The 22,572-nt window shown below is 41.1% G+C and overlaps 1 protein-coding gene across 2 annotated transcripts in view; it reads right to left on the bottom strand.

The window, feature by feature from the left end:
- The window catches only part of dna2 (DNA replication helicase/nuclease 2), a 69,133-nt gene that overhangs the window by 20,558 nt on the left and 26,003 nt on the right, over window positions 1-22,572 (bottom strand). For both annotated transcript variants that reach the window (XM_061233164.1, XM_061233165.1), the window contains 6 exons: window positions 19,655-19,838; window positions 17,658-17,806; window positions 5,632-5,763; window positions 5,143-5,374; window positions 3,191-3,308; window positions 1,747-1,903 (listed from right to left, as the gene is read on the bottom strand). In XM_061233164.1, the coding sequence (XP_061089148.1) occupies window positions 1,747-1,903; window positions 3,191-3,308; window positions 5,143-5,374; window positions 5,632-5,763; window positions 17,658-17,806; window positions 19,655-19,838 (972 nt within the window). The remainder of the gene's footprint in view (window positions 1-1,746; window positions 1,904-3,190; window positions 3,309-5,142; window positions 5,375-5,631; window positions 5,764-17,657; window positions 17,807-19,654; window positions 19,839-22,572) is intronic.

The raw sequence follows: 22,572 nt of genomic DNA, 5'->3' as shown, positions 1-22,572 counted from the left end.
CTTCAGTGTCGCGTGGAGGTCGGGGACAGCACCTGCAGAGTGGCAGACCGGGGTGGTGGTCCCCATTTTCAAGAAGGGGGACCGGAGGGTGTGCTCCAATTATCGGGGTATCACACTCCTCAGCCTCCCTGGGAAAGCTTACTCTAGGGTGCTGGAAAGGAGGCTCCGACCGACGGTCGAACCTCGGATTCAGGAGGAGCAATGTGCTTTCCGTCCTGGTCGTGGAACAGTGGACCAGCTCTTTACCTTGGCAGGGTTGCTGGCAGGGTTGCTGGCGGGGTCATGGGAGTTTGCCCATCCAGTCCACATGTGCTTTGTGGACTTGGAGAAGGCTTTCGACCGTGTCCCCCGGGGAACCCTGTGGGGTGTACTGCGGGAGTATGGGGTACCGGGGCCGTTGTTACGATCCATCCGGTCCCTGTATAACCAAAGTGAGAGCTGTGTCCGCATTCTCGGCACAAAGTCAAGCACGTTTCCTGTGGATGTTGGACTCCACCAAGGTCGCCCCTTGTCACCGGTCCCGTTTGTGGTATTCATGCACAGGATCTCAAGGCGCAGCCGAGGTGAGGAGAGTGTCCGGTTTGGTGACCTCAGAATCGCATCTCTGCTTTTTGCGGATGATGTGGTTCTGCTGGCTTCATCAGACCGTGACCTTCAGCACGCACTGGAGCGGTTTGCAGCCAAGTGTGAAGCGGCCGGGATGAGAGTCAACGCCTCTAAGTCCGAGGCCATGGTTCTCTGCCGGAAAACGGTGGATTGCTCCCTCCGGGTTGGGAACGAGTCTTTGCCCCAAGTGAAGGAGTTCAAGCATCTCGGGGTCTTGTTCACGAGTGAGGGTAGAAGGCAGCGTGAGATCGACAGGCAGATCGGTGCAGCATCAGCAGTAATGCGGGCGTTGCACCGGACCGTCGTGGTGAAGAGGGAGCTGAGCCGGATGGCCTATCTACTGGTCGATCTACGTCCCAACCCTCACCTATAGTCACAAGCTTTGGGTAGTGACCGAAAGAACGAGATTGCGTATACAAGCGGCCAAAATGAGCTTCCTCCATAGGGCGGCCGGGCTCAGCCTTAGAGATAGGGTGAGGAGCTCGGAGATCCGGAGGGAGCTCGGAGTAGAGCCGCTGCTCCTTCGCGTCGAAAGGAGCCAATTGAGGTGGTTTGGGCATCTGATCAGGATGCCGCCCAGGCCCTCCCTTTGGAGGTTTTCCGGGCTCGTCCAACTGGGTGGAGACCCTGGGTGGAGACCCCGCGGGAGACCCAGAGCCCGCTGGAGAGATTATATATCTCTCCTGGCCTGGGAACGCCTCGGGATCCCCCAGGAGGAGCTAGAATGCGTTGCTGGGGAGAGGGATGCCTGGAATACCCGGCTTTGCCTACTGCCACCGCGACCCGACTCCGGATAAGCGGGTGATGATGGATGGATGGATGGATGGATGGATGGAAGTCTGACTCCTTGAGTGACCCAGGCGAAGGTAAGACTTAAAGTTAACAGATGCTTCCCATCCATGTTTGCAAAAATTTCTAAAAACATGTTTTCATTTGTCATTATGGGTTATTGAGCATAGATTGATGGGCAGCAACAGCAATTTTATCCATTAAAACACAAAGTGTGCAAAAAAAATAAAGGGCTCGGAATACTATCTGAAACCACTGAATCTTACAAGAGAGCCATTAAAAGAATGATATACATTCAGCTCACTGCATGCATGGTTTTTTATTTCAGCAGTGACAAGCCTCAAACCCTACCTGTTGTAGAGAGCACAGTTTCTCATCTGAGGGCAGTACTTGCAAGCCTGGCAGTTGGAAATGTCAGGCAGGGGTGCCACATGTGGCATTCCTCCCTCATCTCGCATCACAGTGTTGCCAAGGTAATATGCCAGTGTGTTCCGCAGCTTCACCAGTTCTATGGAAAGATCAGTTGGTTTGGCAAAATTTAGGCAGCAGTGTGGTGTATGTTTTATGAAAAAACAAAACAAAAAAACCCCATAGAAAACAAACAAATACACGAATGTACAGTACCAGTCAAAAGTTTTGACCCACCATGCCTTTTTCTGGATTTTTTGATTAATGTTTTATTTCCACTGTTTGTAATCAAGCAATTCATGTGTGGTCAAAGTGCAGATTCTCATATTTTATTAAACCATGTTTTTATAGAGTTTGGTTGCACCATGTAGTAATTACAGCACTTTTTCATACATAGCACCCCATTTCAATGTTTGAGACAATTTAACAATGTCAAATAAAATAGTCATGTTTGGCATTTGGTTGCATATCCAATGCATAGCATGACTTCCTGATGTCTGTGACCTATCAACATCACCAGAGTCTGGATATCGTGTTCTCAGGTTGTCCTACAAGCGATACTATAACTCTTTGTATTTGAAAGGATCTCTATGGGAATTGGGGGGTGGGACTAGATTTGGCTGTAAATTATGCTGATACCGTATAGAAAACATTTGTTGGCTAAATGGCTTTATGTCATCAAGGGTCCAAGGTACCAGATGAGCCTCAAACCATCCTGCTGCTGCCAGATATGCTGTAGATACTACAAGGGACATTTCTCCTGACTACATTTCCTGTTGAAGTCAATGGAAGAATGGTTCAGGAGAAACAACCCTTGAAGTATCTACTGTATAACTAGGAGCAGCACGGTTGTTTGAGGCTGGTTTGGACACCTCGGACCCTTGATGACTTAAAGCCATTTAGCCAACAATTGTGTTCTATCAGCATAATTTACAGCCGAATCTAGTCCCACCCCCCAATTCCCATAGAAATCCATTCAAATACAAAGAGTTATAGTATCGCTTGTAGGACAACCCGAGAACAAAATAGCCAGACTCTGGTGATGTTGATAAAATATGAGAATCTGCACTTGGACCACATATGAATTGCTTGATTACAAACAGTGGAAATAAAACAATAAAAAAAGTCCAGAAAAGGTCAAGGTGTGTCCAAACTTTTGACTGGTACTGTATACTATACATATTTCCGGCATGCAATTGGCATGCTCTAATGGTACACATATAGTTCCAGTCAATACACCTTTCAATAAATGGATTGCAGGAGTTGCCACCATAAAATGAACCGTTGTACAAGTGTTTCCATTTCCGGATATTTATCCACTAATAGTGTCAAATCTCTTTCAGAGGGACACAGTGGGCCTTTTGGCTCAATTTCAGGGGACTCCTACCCCTCCTATCCATGTGGGTCCCCACAATCGGGTGTACAGTGCCAGTCTTCAGGTAGAGCAGGAATCCCACCTCAGCATCACAGCGTCTCTCCAGGCTCATCAGTGTATACAGGATTACCTGAGAAATCACACAAAGCAGCCTTAAAAAGCATCCATAATGCACCGAAACTGAATGCACAACCACTGTTGATCTTTCACATCTCTTCCAATCATTGCTGTCAATAGTCATGTCATGTAGTGTACAGCAGCACCAACGTTTTAGGAAGAGAGGGAAACAGAGCGAGTACATGGGGTGGGTACTGTTATTGTTCAAGGGTTGGGGGGGGGGGGGGACACACCTCTACATTTATATATAGTGCATCCGGAAAGAATTCACAACGCTTCACTTTTCCCACATTTTGTTAGGTTACAGCCTTATTCCAAAATGGAATAAATTCATTTTTTTCGCCCATTCCTCTTTGCAGCACCTCTCAAGCTCCATCAGGTTGGATGGGGAGCGTTGGTGCACAGCCATTTTCAGATCTCTCCAGAGATGTTCAATCGGATTCAAGTCTGGGCTCTGGCTGGGCCACTCAAGGACATTCACAGAGTTGTCCTGAAGCCAGTCCTTTGATATCTTGGCTGTGCGCTTAAGGTCGTTGTCCTGCTGAAAGATGAACTGTCGCCCCAGTCTGAGGTCAAGAGCGCTCTGGAGCAGGTTTTCATCCAGGATGTCTCTGTACATTGCTGCATTCATCTTTCCCTCAATCCTGACTAGTCTCCCAGTTCCTGCCGCTGAAAAACATCCCCACAGCACGATGCTGCCACCACCATGCTTCACTGTAGGGATGGTATTGGCCAGGTGATGAGCAGTGCCTGGTTTCCTCCAAACATGACGCCTGGCATTCACGCCAAAGAGTTCAATCTTTGTCTCATCAGACCAGAGAATTTTGTTTCTCATGGTCTGAGAGTCCTTCAGGTGCCTTTTGGCAAAGTCCAGGTGGGCTGCCATGTGCCTTTTACTAAGGAGTGGCTTCCATCTGACCACTCTACCATACAGGCCTGATTGTTGGATTGCTGCAGAGATGGTTGTCCTTCTGGAAGGTTCTCCTCTCTCCACAGAGGAAAGCTGGAGCTCTGACAGAGTGATCATCGGGTTCTTAGTGAACTCCCTGACTAAGGCCCTTCTCCCCCGATTGCTCAGTTTAGACGGGCGGCCAGCTCTAGGAAGAGTCCTGGTGGTTCCAAACTTCTTCCATTTACGGATGATGGAGGCCACTGTGCTCATTGGGACCTTCAAAGCAGCAGAAATTTTTCTGTACCCTTCCCCAGATTTGTGCCTCGAGACAATCCAGTCTCGGCGGTCTACAGACAATTCCTTTGACTTCATGCTTGGTTTGTGCTTCAACATGCACTGGCAACTGTGGGACCTTATATAGACGGGTGTGTGCCTTTCCAAATCATGTCCAATCAACTGAATTTACCACAGGTGGACTCCAATTAAGCTGTAGAAACATCTCAAGGTTGATCAGTGGAAACAGGATGCACCTGAGCTCAATTTTGAGCTTCATGGCAAAGGCTGTCAATACTTATGCACATGTGATTTCTTCGTTTTTTTATTTTGAATAAATTTGCAAAAAAAAAAAAAAATGTTGTCATTATGGGGTGTTGTGTGTAGAATTTTGAGGGAAAAAAATGAATTTATTCCATTTTGGAATAAGGCTGTAACATAACAAAATGTGGGAAAAGTGAAGCGCTGTGAATACTTTCCGGATGCACTGTACACGTAGTTGCTCTAACCTTTATTAGGTTTATTAGCCTCTTCACTATGTGCTTGCGCAAAAGATGCTAAAGACCTGAAGACCAATTCAGTTCATATGCATAATTCATCATAGGCCTATGCTAGATGGCCATGTCCAGCACCTCAGTACTGGACACCTACATGATATCAGATAAAACGCTTTGATCTGTACCTGACTGCGGTGCTCTATAGAGTTAGACTCCTTGCCAGTCTTAAGCTCAAGGGGTATAATCTTCTCCTGTGGTGGTCGCCGGTCCCGGTGGTGGATACGCACTCTTGCTGTCAAATCAATCTTGCCTTTCAGACCGAAGCGTGGTGACCAGATGTTCTCCTCAATGTCCACAAAGTCAGTGATAATCACGCTGCAGGCACCATCCTGCTTGCTTAACCTCCCCTCGCTAGGTCTAAATTAGAATTGCATGAAAACAATGACTTATTGGTGTGCAGGTTTGGTCCACAAATCCTATCCTGAGCAACTTACAGTACAAGAGCCTCTCAGTTCAGTCAGCTAATACATTTCTGATGCTTGTCAGATTGTGACCTCAGCCCACTAAAAATAAATGTATAACAGAACTAATCAGCGTACGGGTTGTGATTTCAGGGGAATTTTGCCATTATATTATTTGCATTAGTCTGCTGAAAATGATGAAAATGTACTTACAGATGAATTGTCAGTTGTTTGCTTCGGGCCTGTGGCGAACCACTAAGGTAAGAGTTTGCCCAGTCTGACAGAGAGGGCAAATACTCTTGAATTCCCTGCTGCATGTCCACTTCAGTCAGTTTGAGGCTATACCTTCAAAAAAGAAATGGATCCTTTCAGGCATATTTTAAATGAAGTAAAAGAAACGCACCCAACAGTCCCTGCAGACTGCATGCTCATTACATTGTTAAAAAAAGTAGTTATTTAAGCTGAAGTTGTAATGTCCATTTTGGAATGGGTACTTAAATGAGGCCTACTCAACAAGCCTTGTTTTGTACAGGTTACAATCTTTTTGTCAATATACAGTACTGTGCAAAAGGCTTAGGCACCTGTATAACATTCTGTACAGATAAGATTATTTCAAAAATAATTCAATGAAAGGTCCTAAATAAAGGTACTAAACATTTGACATTACATTTTAGTTATTTGGCAGAAGAGTTAAAAACTGAATCAAATCAATATTTTTTGTGACCACACAAAACTGTGACTGCTTCACTTCGCTGAGATATAGAACTGCAGGACAGCGTTGGCTAAGACAATCAGCAAGGAGGTTGTTCCAAGCATACTGGAGAACTTGCCACAGTTCTTCTGCTGACTTTGGTTGGCTCCTTGCTTCTGATCTGAAGACAGCCTTGATAAAGTTTTTATGTAAATAGTAGTCAGTTGCTTACAGTAATGTGTTACTTTTTAAAATTAAATACAAAAATGTCTCTATAAAATTAAATCTTTTGGAAAATTAATATTTGGAAATCTGAAATGTGTTCTTTTATACCAACACACAAAAAATAGACATATATATACATATATATATATATATATATACATACATACACACAAGTGGTGTGAAAAAGTGTTTGCAGAATTGTTGTAATTCAGCCACATTGGAGGGTTTTCGAGCATGAACCGCCTTTTTAAGGTCATGCCACAGCATCTCAATAGGATTCAGGTCAGGACTTTGACTAGGCCACTCCAAAGTCTTCATTTTGCTTTTCTTCAGCCATTCAGAGGTGGATTTGCTGGTGTGTTTTGGATCATTGTCCTGCTGCAGAACCCAAGTTCGTTTCAGCTTGAGGTCACGAACAGATGGCCGGACATTCTCCTTCAGGATTTTTTGGTAGACAGCAGAATTCATGGTTCCATTTATCACAGCAAGTCTTCCAGGTCCTGAAGCAGCAAAACAGCCCCAGACCATCACACTACCACCACCATATTTTACTGTTGGTATGATGTTCTTTTTCTGAAATGCGGTGTTACTTTTACGCTAGATGTAATGGGACACACACCTTCCAAAAAGTTCAACTTTTGTGTCATCAGACCACAGAGTATTTTCCCAAAAGTCTTGGGGAACATCAAGATGTTTTTGCCCAGTCTCTTTCTTACGGTGGAGTCATGAACACTGACCTTAACTGAGGCAAGTGAGGCCTGCAGTTCTTTGGATGTTGTTGTGGGGTCTTTTGTAACCTCTTGGATGAGTCGTCGCTGCACTCTTGGGGTAATTTTGGTCGGCCGGCCACTCCTGGGAAGGTTCACCACTGTTCCATGTTTTCGCCATTTGTGGATAATGGCTCTCACTGTGGTTCGCTGGAGTCCCAAAGCTTAGGAAATGGCTTTATAACCTTTTCCAGACTGATAGATCTGAATTACTCTCTTTCCCATTTGTTCCTGAATTTCTTTAGAGCTCGGCATGATGTCTAGCTTTTGAGGATCATTTGGTCTACTTCACTTTGTCAGGCAGGTCCTATTTAAGTGATTTCTTGATTGAGAACAGGTGTGGCAGTAATCAGGCCTGGGTGTGGCTAGAGAAATTGAACTCAGGTTTGATAAACCACAGTTAAGTTGTTTTAACAGGGGGGGCAATCACTTTTTCACACAGGGCCATGTAGGTTTGGATTTTTTTTTCTCCCTTAATGATAAAAACCTTCATTTAAAAACTGCATTTTGTGTTTACTTGTGTTGTCTGACTAATATTTAAATTTGTTTGATGATCTGAAACATTTAAGTGTGACAAACATGCAAAAAAATAAGAAATCAGGAAGGGGGCAAACACTTTTTCACACCACTGTATATACACACACATATATGTATATATATATATATATATATACATACATATACATACATATATATACACATATATATATACATATATACACATATATATACATATATACACATATATATATATACATATATACACATATATATATACATATATACACATATATATATACACATATATATATACACATATACATACATATATATACACATATACATACATATATATACACACACATATACATACATATATATATACACATATACATACATATATATACACACATATACATACATATATATACACACACACATATATATATATATATATACATACATACATACATATATATATATATACATACATACATATATATATATATATACATACATACATATATATATATATACATATACATATATAAGTCTAGGGCGCCTAAGACTTCTGCACAGTACTATAAATCTAAATTAATGTTTTAACATTCCGCACACCAATTACTTAACATTACTTTCATTTTTGCGTGTCAACTAGCCTAAGTAATTGCCAATAAGATAAGAACGTTAACTGGGATGGAGATAAATAATTAGCATCAAGCGAGTAGTTACAAAAAATGTTTAACCTTATTTGTAGTCAAAAGATGAAGTTATTCCTAATCCATAGGCCTATCTAATATGCCTTCTTAAATGGAAGGAAATTACTAAAATATAGCAGGGTTCTCCCCAAAAATGTTTAAAAGCAGACATGAGGGCAATCTAGGATATAAAGCTTTTGCACCTTAAGCCATTTCTTGCTTTATGAGGCATTAAAACCACAATAAGGGTTAAGAAACAGAAATCATTTAGGCCAGGAGATCAAAATAATCTTACAGTTCCATGAAAGCGTATTTGCCCGCTGCATGATTTCCACGATTTTTGCATATTTGTCACACTGAATGGTTTAAAATATTTAGAAATAGATCAGACAAAGGAAATCTGAGTAAATACAAAAAGCAGTTTATAAATGACCATTTCATTTATTGTTTAATTCAGTTAAACATCTGAAGGATGAAGGAACAGTTTATTGTGAAAAAGTAAATGTGCCCTATTAAACTTAACTGGTGGCACCATCTTTAGTAGTAACGCTTCCTATAATTTCATATCAATCTTACACATCACTGTGGAGGAACTGGAGCCCACTATCTACTTTACAGAACTGCTTTAATTCAGATAAATTGAGCATTACATTCTTGTTTCAGGTCCTGCAACAGCATCTTTATTGGGTTCAAGTCAGGGGTTTGACTGGGCCACTCCAAAACATTTTTATTTTATTTTCAGCAATTCAGATGTGGACTTGCCTTTGTGCTTTGGAACAGGTCTTGTTGCACAACCCTATTATGCTTCAGCTCAGAGACAGATGTCCAGATACGAGTAAATCTCCTCCAGGGAAACACTGAACACTAAATACACACTTCACTGAGAACTTCATTAGTAACACTATACTAATACTGGGTATGGCTTCCCTTTGCTCAGCCTTCGTGACGTGAATTCCACAACATATTGAAAACATTCCTTTGACAATAGGTGTTGATAGTGGGAATGTCGCTGACCACACTTATTCAGTAGAAAACTGAACAACAGAGGAAGGGAAATCAAAAGTTTGTATTGGTAGGCCTATATTGCAATGTTTTTGATGAGTTTGACAGTGAAGTTAATGTAACCGAGGAAGGAGCACTGATTTTTTTTTTTACAATATACATTCACTTCATCCATATTTCAGTGAATATAAACTAGATAATCATTTACAGTATTTTCATGTTTTTAAGGTTCACAGAACGCATTCACAAGTCCTTTCTATTACAAAAATCTACCCAGCACTAGCTTGAGTATAACTCAAACACTTCTCGAAGCAGCCAAGCCATTTCTCAAATGCTTTCTGTTTACAAATTCGCCACGTGCCACAAGAGAGCGTTTATGAGTTAGCACAACGGAAACGTGTGGTGCAGGGTGGAGCTGGTCCAGACTGCAATTTAAAACCCGTAATAGCCTACAATGTATTTGGAACTAGTACTGTCATACAAACGTGTATGTTGTTAATATTAGCTCATCAGTATAAACATTAACTTAACGTTCAAGAAACAAATACAAGTTAGCTAGCCGACGTTAGCTGTTTGTGTTCACTTCTAAAGCCAGGCCGGAATGTAATGTAACAATATATTATTAAGTTTGTTAACTTCATGTAGGGAGGAGCTTTAGAATGTAGATAGCCGATTTCCCACAAAAAACAGTTTATCCACTTTTTTTTTTTTTTTTTTTAAACTTACAAGTAGTAAGTACTTGTGAGTTGTTGGCCTTTACTGGTCCCCATATGAGGTTGGTATGATGTAGCTAGCATAAGCCAATAGCACTAAGTCATACAATTAGCTTTTTAACAGTAGGCTACATGGTCAGTTGGATGATAAAATGAAAGCATTCGATTACGGTCAACAGCACCAAAAATCTGTTGCATCATCCATAATCAGCAAATAATTGTTTGTTACAATGAATCTGTATGTGATCGAAAGCAAACCTGAACTACAGAGTTAAACAAGATCTTTCTGCAAATCTTAAAGCAAGATTGCTTTTTATTTTCATTTTATTAATCCAACTGCAGTGGCTGTTCTGTACGGAGTTAATAACTATGGGTTACTCTTAAAAAGTTGTCCAAGGATTTCAGAATGAAGATGGTTCATTGCCACCAAGATGAAGACTACAATAACTCTCTCAAATGACCCATTTCCACTGTCAGAAACATTATTAGGAAATAGAAGATAAATTTGACAGTTGAAGGCAAGGTCTGGACGACCAAGATTTCAGATAGACTGGCCCGAGACCTGGTAAGAAATGTTCATAAGAACCCACAGATGACTGCAAAAGAGCTGCAAAAAAGAATAGCAAAGTCTAGCTGCACAGGACAACAATACAACATACTTTAAACAACAAAGACCTACATGGCAGAGTTGCCAGAAAGAATGATCAACACAAAAGTAAGCATTTGAAGTATGCAAAAGAAAAAATAGAGAAGCCTGAAGTCTTTTGGAACAATGTGCTTTGAACTGATAAAAACAAAATTGAACTTTTTGTATCAACTTGGAATGTCCTGGGGGGAGGAAAAAAAAAAGAAGAAACTGGCAGTCTGAGCAACAGACATCGAATAGGTTGAATAAGGAAAACAGCAGGATTCGATGACAAACGACGAGTTTACTGCATGCCCCTGTGACGCGCTCCATGTTGGCCACAGCTATGAATGCGTTGTTTATAGCTAGCTGTAGTGTGTGTGCAAAGCAATGTACAGAATCCCAAAAACATCCCTCGAGGGCCTTTACAATAATAGTAGCATTATCAACAGCGCTCACAGTAGTCACCAACCACTCCACAATGACTAAGCTCAGGTTGTCAGTTGTGTGCCTCTCCTCCATGTACTCAGTGGGGAGGACATGGGACTGCATCGCCCATTCGTTGTTGATGTGGTGACATGTTACTGTGACTCATGAACCAATGAGTCAATATTTATTGACAACGAGTCTACTCTACTGCATTTTACAGCTCTGGGGAAAGTTATGCTGACGATAATTTACAGACATTTTCGTTCGTCGTTTTGCTGCTTAATTTCAGTAGCCTATGTTTAAAAACCTAGTTTATGAAATAATTAAATGATTAATATATTCTACATTTTAGAATTGTGCAATGAAAATGCGCCAAACAGCGGATCTATCATGTAATATTTGCTACATCATAATTTATTCAAAGAGCATGTTTCCATCGCCTATTTCCTATACTCTTTATCAACGAAATGGAAAAAACATCACAAAAGTATAAAACCTTTTTAGCAATGTTGCGGAAGTTTCTTCTAATTGTGTGGTTTCCATCCAGCTTTTCAAATTAGATAATGCGCGTAAAAAATCTTGAATGGAAACGACACAATTTGACAACTTCCACAATATTGCTAAAAAGCTGCGCAAACTACTAGGCTAGAAGAATTGCCAACGAATGTATCGATGAGGAACAACTAACCTGAAGTATTCACTTTAACCCTCCTGTTATGTTGCAGGTCAAATTGACCCGTTTCAAAGTTTAAAAATACAGGAAAAATATTTTTTATAATTCTTGGTGCATGAAACCTTTTCCGCTGGGCTTAATTACTGTAATGAATGTTTATTTTTTTGTGTGTGTTGGTATAAAAGAACACATTTGAGATTTCCAAATATTCATTTTCCAAAAGATTTAATTTTACAGAGACATTTTTGTACTTAATTTAAAAAAAGGAACATTACTGTAAGCAATTGAATACTTTTTACACAAAAACTTGATCAAGGCTCTCAGAGATCGGAAGAAAGGAGCCTACCAAAGTCGGCAGAAGAACTGTGGCAAGTTCTCCAACATGCTTGGAACAACCTCCCTGCTGATGGTCTTAGCCAACGTTGTCCTGCAATTCTAACGCTGAAGCAGTTTTAATGCTGAAGGGTGGTCACAAAAAATTTAGATTTGATTCAGTTTAACTATTCTGCCAAATGACTAAAATGTAATGTCAAATGTATAGTACCTTTATTTAGGACCTTTCATTGAATTATGTTTGACAGAATCTTATCTGTACAGAATGTTACACAGGTGCCTAAGACTTTTGCACAGTACTGTAAGTGAAAAATTACTCATTTAACATGTCTGTGGATATAAAGGATTCTTTTCCAATATGAGACAACCCAACCACACACACAAACACACACACACATGCACACGAACAAACGCGTGCACACGCGCACACAGAGACAGACAGAGACAAACACACACACACAATTTGTTCCTGGACCCCAACTACACCCCTTCCCATACTTTCTGCAGGGAAAATGCGAAATGTATCAAATATCATTCTACCTAAGACGAGAACGGGAAAACTCACACTCAGGGAGGATGGGCACCTGCATGTAGTCCTATCAACATTATGCATCTGTACTCTCTCAGAGGTTGAAAATATGAGCAGAAGAATGAGAGCCCAGGAGGCTCTGGAACACATCTTTGGTCAGGATAGTGAAGTAGAAGAGGAGGTTTTTGAAAGTGAAGATGATTTTGAGATCAATTCTGATCATGATGATGAATTTTCAGATGAGGTTAATGGCCCACACCCATCAACTCCAAGAGACATGCATTTCAAAAAATGGTCAAATAGAACGGTTCTCATCCCCGAACAGGCGTCAGGGAACAGCATTAGCAGCAAACAAAGGCAGCGCCAGGGCCCACTAGGATGGCAGTGACTTGTGTCACAGATATAAAATCTGCTTTTGAGTTGGTCATTCCTGATTCAATCCAGAGAATTGTTCTAGAAATGACTAATTTAGAAGGGAAGGGGCAGGAGTGGAGAGAACTGGACGATCTCAAGGGTCTTATTCATTTTAACAGCGATCCTTATTTTCTCAAGGGTCACCAGGTTTGATAATCGAGAGACAAGAACCGGCAGACGGGAGAGAGATAAGCCAGCAGCTATTAGGACAGTTTGGGACATGTAGAACGGCTGCCACTACTCTACAACCGAGGTCCTAATGTCACCATGGATGAAAGCCTGGTGGCATTCAGAGGTCGCTACCCCTTTAGGCAATACATGCCTTCAAAGCCAGCAAAATATGGCATAAAGATCTGGGCAGCTTGAGATGCAAACTCAAGCTACGCATTGACAATGCAGGTTTACACTGGTAAGCCTATTGGAGGAGCACAATGCTTCAAGTGCAAAAAATGAATTTGCACAAAACATGTGGTGGCATACTGCCACTAGTGCTCCATAGACACAGACGAACAAAATGTTCTCTCCTTCTTGTACAGGTTTTACTTTTTTTTTAAATAAAAAAAATGGAATAAAATCTCATCAGTAAACCATGATCTGTAAGAGGTGAAAAACTTAATTACACTAAATATTAAATTGATATTAATTGAGCTAAAGATAATGTTTATGGTGAAAAATATATTTTTTAAACTACTTTCAGATGGAGAAACATCAACTTGACCCAGGAACATTATTGCTGTTCCTTAAAGTTGAACATAACTTAACTGAGGTTACAATTTCAGCAGTTCATCGGTTATGGGATAATATTTTGTAAATATTTACAGTTCTGTTCTGGATAACCTTTTAAACATTTAACCCCTAGTGGAGACAAAGGAATATCTGATTATTGATGGCCTCACAGCAAGGAAGTCCTGGGTTCAGATCCCGGTTGCCCGGGGCCTCTGTGTGGAGTTTGCATGTTCTCCCCGTGTTCGCGTGGGTTTCCTCCGGGTACTCCGGTTTCCTCCCACAGTCCAAAGACATGCACGTTAGGCTGATTGGAAAGTCTAAATTGCCCATAGGTATGAGTGTGTGAGTGAATGGTGTGTGTACCCTACAATGGACTGGCGACCTGTCCAGGGTGTATTCCTGCCTTCCGCCCAATGTATGCTGGGATAGGCTCCAGCCCCCCTGTGACCCTGTTTAGGATAAGCGGGTTAGGATAATGAATTAATTAATGAATTAATTAATGATTATTGATGACTTTAAAATCAAACTGGTCTGAAGATATGGCTAAACCTTTGAAAGAGCTGTCACTTTGAAAGAGTGATACTCAATATTTTATTTGATATTCAAGAAAACAAATAACTGTTCTGGAGTAATAAAAACGGATACTTGTAATCGTTTCTTAATTTACACCATTTGAAAAATTAAAAAGCCAGATAAACAAACTAAAAAGCAACCCCTACACTGTACTAGAAAACCAAAAATTAATTGGATTAATTGAAATCATAAAAATGCTCCAACCTGAGATATTGCTTGGCATTTACTATAAAATTACAATATACAACAGGGCTTTAGAAAGTATTCAGACCCCTTTTGCACTTTGTGTTGTAGATTCAAATTAGTAAAATTGCCATTTTTGCCCAAGAACCTACACTAAATAATCCATAATGACAAAGTGAAAAAATGTTTCGAAATGTATATAACATTTATGTATATTTTATACAAGTCACTACAAGCTTTGCAGACCTAGATTTGGGCAGTTTATCCCATTCTTCCTGGCAGATCCTCTCAAGCACCGTCAGATTGGATTGGACGTGTCTGTGAACTGCCATCTTCAGGTCTCTCCACAGGTGTTCTATGAGGGTTAAGTGTGGGCTTTAGTTGGGCCACTCAAGGACAGTCAGAGACTTGTCCTGAAGCCACTCCAGCATTGTCTTGGATGCATGTTTCGGGTCATTGTCATGCTGAAAAGTGAACCATCGCCTCAGTCTGGACAACTCTGTATTTGGCTGCATTTATCCTTCTCTCATTTCTGACCAGTCTCCCTGTCCCTGCTGCTGAGAAGCACCCCCACAGTAGGGATGGTATTAGCCAGATAAGCAGTGACTGGTGTTCACCAGACATTGTTCTTGGAGTTCAATGCCCAAAGAGTTTGTTGAAGTTTGAAAATGCTTTTATTTTAGAATAATGTTGAAGTTTGATTTAAATGCTGTTTAGTACTACGATGATAATATAAACAAGGTAGAATGTTTAAAGGGTCATTGTAATGCTGTTAAAATGAATAAGTCAGCATAAGTTATTAAAACTGTGTGTCTGTTCAAACATATTGAGCTGTACAAGAGCTCTTTGTGTACAAGAGCACACAAAGTATAAGGAGTACACTTAATCAGGTGTTTTAAGTCATGACATTAGTTCCAAAATGTTTTCATTTAGTGAGTGCAGGTCAAGCAATGTGCGTCTTCGCAGGGAAATGTTTTCATTTGGTGATTGCAGACCAGGCGGCCTGACTCATTGCAGTGATGGGGGCTTAAGACAGCTCAGCTGTCATAGTGACAGAGAATATTAAGGTGGGTTAAGAGAGTCAATGTGAGGTTTGTATGACAAATGATTGGTTAGCTATATTGTATAAAGACTTCTGACTGTTACTTAGGAATTATCTGGTCTCTTGAAGCTTCTAGCAGAGCACACACATTCCCCAGATTAATCAGTTTTATTTTAAACTAAAGATTCGTAGTTTGAACAACTATTGACTCCGAGTGCTTCTTCAACATCATTCCTGCCAATGCAACTTCACCCACGTAAAAGGGATGAGGAGGAACAGCGACATAAGTTCAATTTATGTCTCATCAAACCAGATCTTTTTCCTCATGCTCTCAAGAGTCCTTTAACTGCCATTTGGTAAAAATGTGGGCTGCAGTCATTTACAGATGAGTGGCTTCAGGCAAGTAGGGTTGTTAAATCATCTGCAAACCCGTGTCGTCCCATCACCCTCCCCTTGTTATTACCAATCGTCAATTCATTTGGCTGAGAGTGCTCCGTTCACATGGGGCAACTTACAATCATAACCGAAACCAAAAATCCGGTCATCCTCACAGTATACTTAACAATCCAGGGTACACTGTCAAAAAACGTTTTTCCTTCTGCTTTACCAAGCCACCACTGTTACTCTCACCTAAATGAGCACCGCCACGCCCCTCTCAGGCACATTCAATCAAAAGGACAGAGAAACAATAACATAACAAGCATCAATTACAAATATTCATCAACAACTGATAGTAATATGATACAAGCACATAATAGTAATAATTCATTTCAGCAAAACATGAACTCAAAACTGCAGCTTGCAACTTTGTTCTTGTTCTTTTCATGGGTTAAGTCATTGCATTACAGCCATTTGGCAGATGCTCCTCTCAACCCACAGATCTTGGGGAAGTGAAGCACTGCACTGCACCTCTGCAATATGAGCTGTGCCTAAATTGTGGGTTTGTTCCTGAACAAGAATTTGAAATATCAATGAAAAGAATGGACTTGCTAATTGGGGAAACCTTCAGTGTTTTAGTAGTGTCCTAAGACCCAGTTCAGGCTCATTGTGTTAGAAATAAACCTGACGAGTTACAACCTTTCAGAGGGGTGTTTTTGTCATCATGAACAGGTAAGGAACAGATTAATCAGTTTCAATATTGTTCTACAATGAAGAGAGCTTCGCAATTCGGCTAAATCTATTTATTATCATCATTATTATTGCCTAATAAACGGAAGCTTCTCTCAATAGTTTGTTCATGTTGTAGGCAATGGCCAGGGCGTAACAGCAGTTCAGAACTTTAGGGTTGTTTGAATCTGAGCATACAATGCCATTGTGCTGTATTACAAAGACGTTAGGTCTAGAACAACTTATCGTAACAAAGTAAAGAAAACCATATCTACAAAAATACACATTTCCGCTTTTCTGGCAATAAATAAATCACCCTGGCAAACGCGAACTAGATATGGATCGAGGAGAGATGTTGATTCCAGTGTGGTTCTTGATCACCTCCCTGACCAAGGCCATTCTTGCCCGGTCACTCAATTTGGCTGGACAGCTAGCCCGAGGAAAAATCCTGGTGGTTCCAAACTTTGCCACTGTGCTCCTGGGAACACTCAAAGCTTTAAATATTTTTTTTTAGAAAAGGGTTTTATAAAGGGCTACAGAGTTCCTTGGATTTCATGGCTTGGTTTTTGTCCTAACATGCAGTGTGAATTGTGGCACCTTATATACACAGATGTGTGCCTTTCTAAACTCTGTTTAATCAATTGAATTTGCAACAGGCTCACTCCAATAAAGTTCTAGAAACATCAACGATAATTAAAGCAAACAGGATCCACCTCACCACAATTTGAGGGCCACAGCAAAGGGTCTGAATAAATGAGATTTCAGTTTTTGATGACTAAATGTCTAAACACGCTTTTCACTTTTCATTATGGGTTATTGAGTGTACATTGATAGCTATAGACAGATTTTTGCCCATTCAAAATTAAACCTACATCTAAATCTCATTCACATGAGTGGGACCCGACTGAATTAACAACTGTAGCAACAGTAACAAGTGCTTTATTTAGTAACCGGTTGATTGGAACTAATATCCTACAAGTAAAATAACGATGTAAAAAAATCTCTTACATTTCTCCAAGGTACTGAGGCCCAAGAAGTGCCTGGGAGGCGAAGTGTTGTAACATTTCCAGTGAGAAGTCTCGTGACATTGCCGCCTTCTGGAAGATCTCATGAACAATCGTTCCATTGAGCATCTGTCTGGAACCACCGTCAAAAGCCTGAAAAATAAATAAATAAATAAAAATAAATAAAACAGAAACTCTTTGGGCCCAACGGTGATTATGACATACCACTATCTTCTATTTTTTTTTACAGATTAAAATACATCTATGTAATGGATAACCCCGCGTGCAGCCCCTCATTTCCTTCATATTTCTCTCCAGGGTTAGGCCCAGATACGATAGGTTAAGTCCGCTTAGTAAATGAATGCGTCCTATTGAGTACATCTCAAAAAACGAAATCGAAAAAAAACCAACACTTGACAATAACCATATGTTTCCCAGCAATCTTTGCATATCATCAGAAAAGAAAACAATAAATAGTCTATCGGCAATACTGGCATTCTCTGCAAATGTTTGACCTGTTTGAGCAGCCCTGAAGCGGATGTGTCAAATTGGTGGTATATAATAGGCTTAGCCTACACTTGCTAGTAATGGCTTGGCTACTGAATTCTTAGTTTTCTTGCACTCTGTTCCGCATTTTTTGTTTGTGAATGTCGGGAAGTAAATGACAACTAAAATTGTGGGGGTTTTTTTTTTGGTTTTTTTAATTATCCGTTGGCTGACATGCAAATAGAAAAACATCATGCAGATCTGCTTGCAGTGGAGTCACTTAAATTATTATCAGACAGGAGTACTGGTATGTGATCGTATCTAAATAGCTTACAAATCGTCTGGAGTGTTGTTTTTTTATGGGGTGTGAACATTGTAACGTGTTGATCTTTTGTATGATTTCATGGCTCTAGGTGGCAGAACATTGAATTTAAATGTTTTAGAAAGAAAAACTAAAATGTGGAGGGGGACAAATTTCCACTCTCCTAGATTTCACATAGCAGTTTTTCCAGGGGATATTCTTGTGTAAACAAAAAATTGATGCAAGGTAAAATGTTCCTCTTGACCACCAATATCCTGCCATGTAATGAAAGATGTAAGGCATACCACCTGTTCAGGTCATTCTTTAACTTATCTAAAGCGAAGTTACATTCATTTCCACACAATGCATTTATATTAGGATGGATCCTCACACCCAAATATGTAAATCCAGAAGGCTGAGTTTGAAAAGGGGAAAATATAAGAGTTATCAGGTTCAACGGCATCCGTACAGATTTAGACCAATTCATTTTGTGGCCTGAAAATGACACAATGTTGAATAATCCAGTGATGTGTTGGGGGACGGTCTGAAGTGTGCTGATGGTGCTAGTCATTCCCGAGTCAATCTTGGAAACTTTGGCATTTAACACGTCCATGTCCATGCAAATAGCTTGCATTCCAGTACACAATTCATTCAAAGTTTCTTGGAAGTCTGTTAATGGAAGTAACCAGTTTCTTGGACATTTCACATTGAGGGCTCGATTGTTGGTTTCTGAAGGAGTCATTCTCCTTGCTAAAGATGGCTAGCGGCATATCAAATATTAGGTTCTTCCTTGGCACTAGATTTAGAATTTGGAGATGGGGTCTGGGGAAGGATTTCCTCTGCCACTCGTTTCTTATTCCAGTGCAACTGTCATGTGCAAGGTTATGGAGACAAAACCATGAAACTCGATGATTTAAACTAAACCTTACACATCACCTGAATCACTTGAGGTCAAGGAATCCTTGATTTACTTTCACTGTATTTGTGACAAGGTGTGAAAGAAACAAGGTTCAGTACCTGAACCCCTACTGGTTAATAACCAGTAATATTGCTTCCAAATGATAATAAACAATATATCTTTAATATATCCATAAAATACCACATTTTTATGATGACAATTCATATTCCACATTTTCTACAAAGTGTACTTAATGGAGGAGTAAAAATGGGCAATATACTAAACCATGAAAGATTCATTGGGAGGATGGTCTTACCTTGAACCTTTCCCCAAGCACTGCACGTCTCATGCAGCGGACGCTGTTAGCAATGCTGGTGCCAGATATCAACAGGTCGGGCGTCAGAACCAAGAATCCTGATGCCTGGTCAATTGTCCAGGTACCGGAAATGCATTGCCCCTCCAGGTGAACTATATTGCCCACAGCAACAGGAGTAGACTCCCTAATAAATGAGAAGAATTACCACACTGATACCAATATTACATCTGGGGGTAGTGGGGCAGCCTGCAGCCTAGTGGCTAAGGTGCATGACTGGGATCCGGAAGGTTGGTGGAATGTAGGAGGTCGCAAAGATTTTCATAGCAATGGTGTTGCGAGGGTGTTGCTATGGTGTTGTTAGGCGGTTGCGATGGTGTTGTTAGGCGGTTGCGATGGTGTTGTTAGGCGGTTGCGATGGTGTTGTTAGGCAGTTGCTATGGTGTGTAGGGGGGCAGCCTGTAGCGTAGTGATTAAGGTACTTGACTGGGACATGCAAGGTCAGTGGTTCTAATCCCGGTATAGCCACAATACGATCCGCACAGCCGTTGGGCCCTTGAGCAAGGCCCTTAACCCTGCATTGCTGCGGAGGATGATTGCCTCCTGCTTAGTCTAATCAACTGCATGTCGATCTGAATAAGAGCGTCTGCTAAATGCCAATAATTTAATGTGTTGTTAGGCGGTTGCTAAGAGGTTGCATGGGTGTTGCTGGGTGGTTGCTAATGTGTTACAAGGAAGCTGCGAGGGTGTTGCTAGGTGGTTGCTAATGTGTTGCTAGGTAATTGCTAGGGCATGCTAGGTATTGCAAAGGTGTTACTAGTGGCGCGTTCCATTTACCTCGGAAGTCGGAAGTCGGAGCTGGGAATGACGTCACACCCAAGTTGACCGCATTCCAGTAAACAACTCGGATAACCAAGATGGACGCCTCCAGTGCTATTGTTGCTATCGTTGTAGCCATTGTTAGCAATACCAGTTGAAAACACCACATTACACGGTATTCTATACATAGCTTGCCGCGGTGCTTAACCTACGACTTACCCTGAAGATTAAAACGTACACGGGTATCGGGAAGGAAGGAGTCTGCTCCCCTGGTGACCGCTGTTGTCTGTTCATATAGTGTGGATGTTTCATACTGTCAAGCCAAGACGTCCCGGAGAAAATAACTGTGCTTTGCTTTCTATTATTAGCACTTACCAATTTAAGCTTAGTGCCCTGAACAAAATACACAGCTCAGTAACCGTTATATACAGCATGCGGCCCTTTGCTAAATTTGATGGTCGTGAGCAAAGACTATTGTTGCTATCGTTGTAGCCATTGTTAGCAATACCAGTTGAAAACAGCACATTACACGGTATTCTATACATACGAACACCGTAGTAACATGTCCACAGATAGACGTTGGACAGTACTACGTATACCACTTATTTAATTACACAAAAACAAAACAGAAGTGCTAAATAATACATTACGAGAGATTTTATTAACCGTTGACGCACGGAGCAGCCATCTTGGATTTCTAACTCGGGGTTACTCAGTCCTTCCGACTTTCCCAGTCGGAAATCCCACCTCAGGGGGCGTTCCAGTTGAAATGTCCGACTGGGAACTCGGAAATTCCGACTTCCCAGTACAAATGGAACGCACCATAAGTCGTTGCTTGAGTGTTGTTAGGTGATTGCTAAGGTGTCTTTGATGGTTGCAAGGGTAATACATGAAGAGTCCCTGACCTGTCATTATCCTGATTACGGCTTACAGCTTATAAAAAATCATCAAAAATCCCGTATCTTAGAATATTATATGAGACCAATCAAAAAAAGGATTTATAATACAGAAATGTCGACCTTCTGAAAAGTATGTTCATTTATGCACTCAATACTTGGTCGAGGCTCCTTTTGCATGAATTACTGCATCAATGCGGCATGGCATGGAGGCAATTAGCCTGTACCACTGCTGAGGTGTTATAGAAGCCCAGGTTGCTTTGATAGCGGCCTTCAGCTTGTCTGTATTGTTGGGTGTGGTGTCTCATCGTCCTCTTAACAATACCCTATAGATTCTCAATGGGGTTCAGGTCAGGTGAGTTGGCCAATCAAGCACAGTAATACCATGGTCAGCAAACCAGTTACTAGCAGTTTTGATACTGTGGGCAGGTGCCAAGTCCTGCTGGAAAAGGAAATCAGCCTGTCCATGAAGCTGGTCAGCAGAAGGAAGTGCGCTAAAATCTCCTGCGTTGAGTCTGGACTTGAAAAAACAGTGGACCAACAACAGCAGATTACATGGCACTGTAAATCATTACTGACTGTGGAAACTTCAACCTGGACATTCCAGCAACTTTTCTTTTCTTCCTCCAGACTCTGGGGCCTCAATTTCGAAATGAAATGCAAAATTTACTTTTATCTGAAAAGAGGACTTTGGACCACTGAGCAACAGTCCAGTTCTTTTTCTCCTTAGACTCTTCTGACGTGGCCTCTGGTTCAGGAGTGGCTTCACACTTGTACCCATTTCCTGTGCGTGATGGCTCTTGATGCACTGACTCCAGCCACTCCTTATGAAGCTCCCCCAAGTTCTTGAATCGGCTTTGCTTGACAATCATCTCAAGGCTGCGGTTATCCCTGTTGCTTGTGCACATTTTTCCTACCACACTTTTCCCTTCCAGTGAACTTTCCATGAATATGCTTTGATACAGTACTCCGCAAACAGCCAGCCTTTTCAGCAATAACCTTCTGTGGCTAACCCTCCTTGTGGAGGGTGTCAATGAGTGTCTTCTGGACAACTGTCAAGTCAGCAGTCTTCCCCATGATTGCCCGACCAAGGATCAAGTGCATAAAATAACATACTTTTCAGAAGGTCGACATTTCTGTATTATAAATGCTTTTTTTGATTGGTGTTATGTAATATTAGAATATTTTGAGATACTGGATTTTTTA

The sequence above is a fragment of the Conger conger genome, chromosome 2 (genome assembly GCF_963514075.1).
Source record: "Conger conger chromosome 2, fConCon1.1, whole genome shotgun sequence".
Lineage (NCBI taxonomy): Eukaryota > Metazoa > Chordata > Actinopteri > Anguilliformes > Congridae > Conger > Conger conger.
This window is presented reverse-complemented; position numbering and strand designations above follow the sequence as displayed.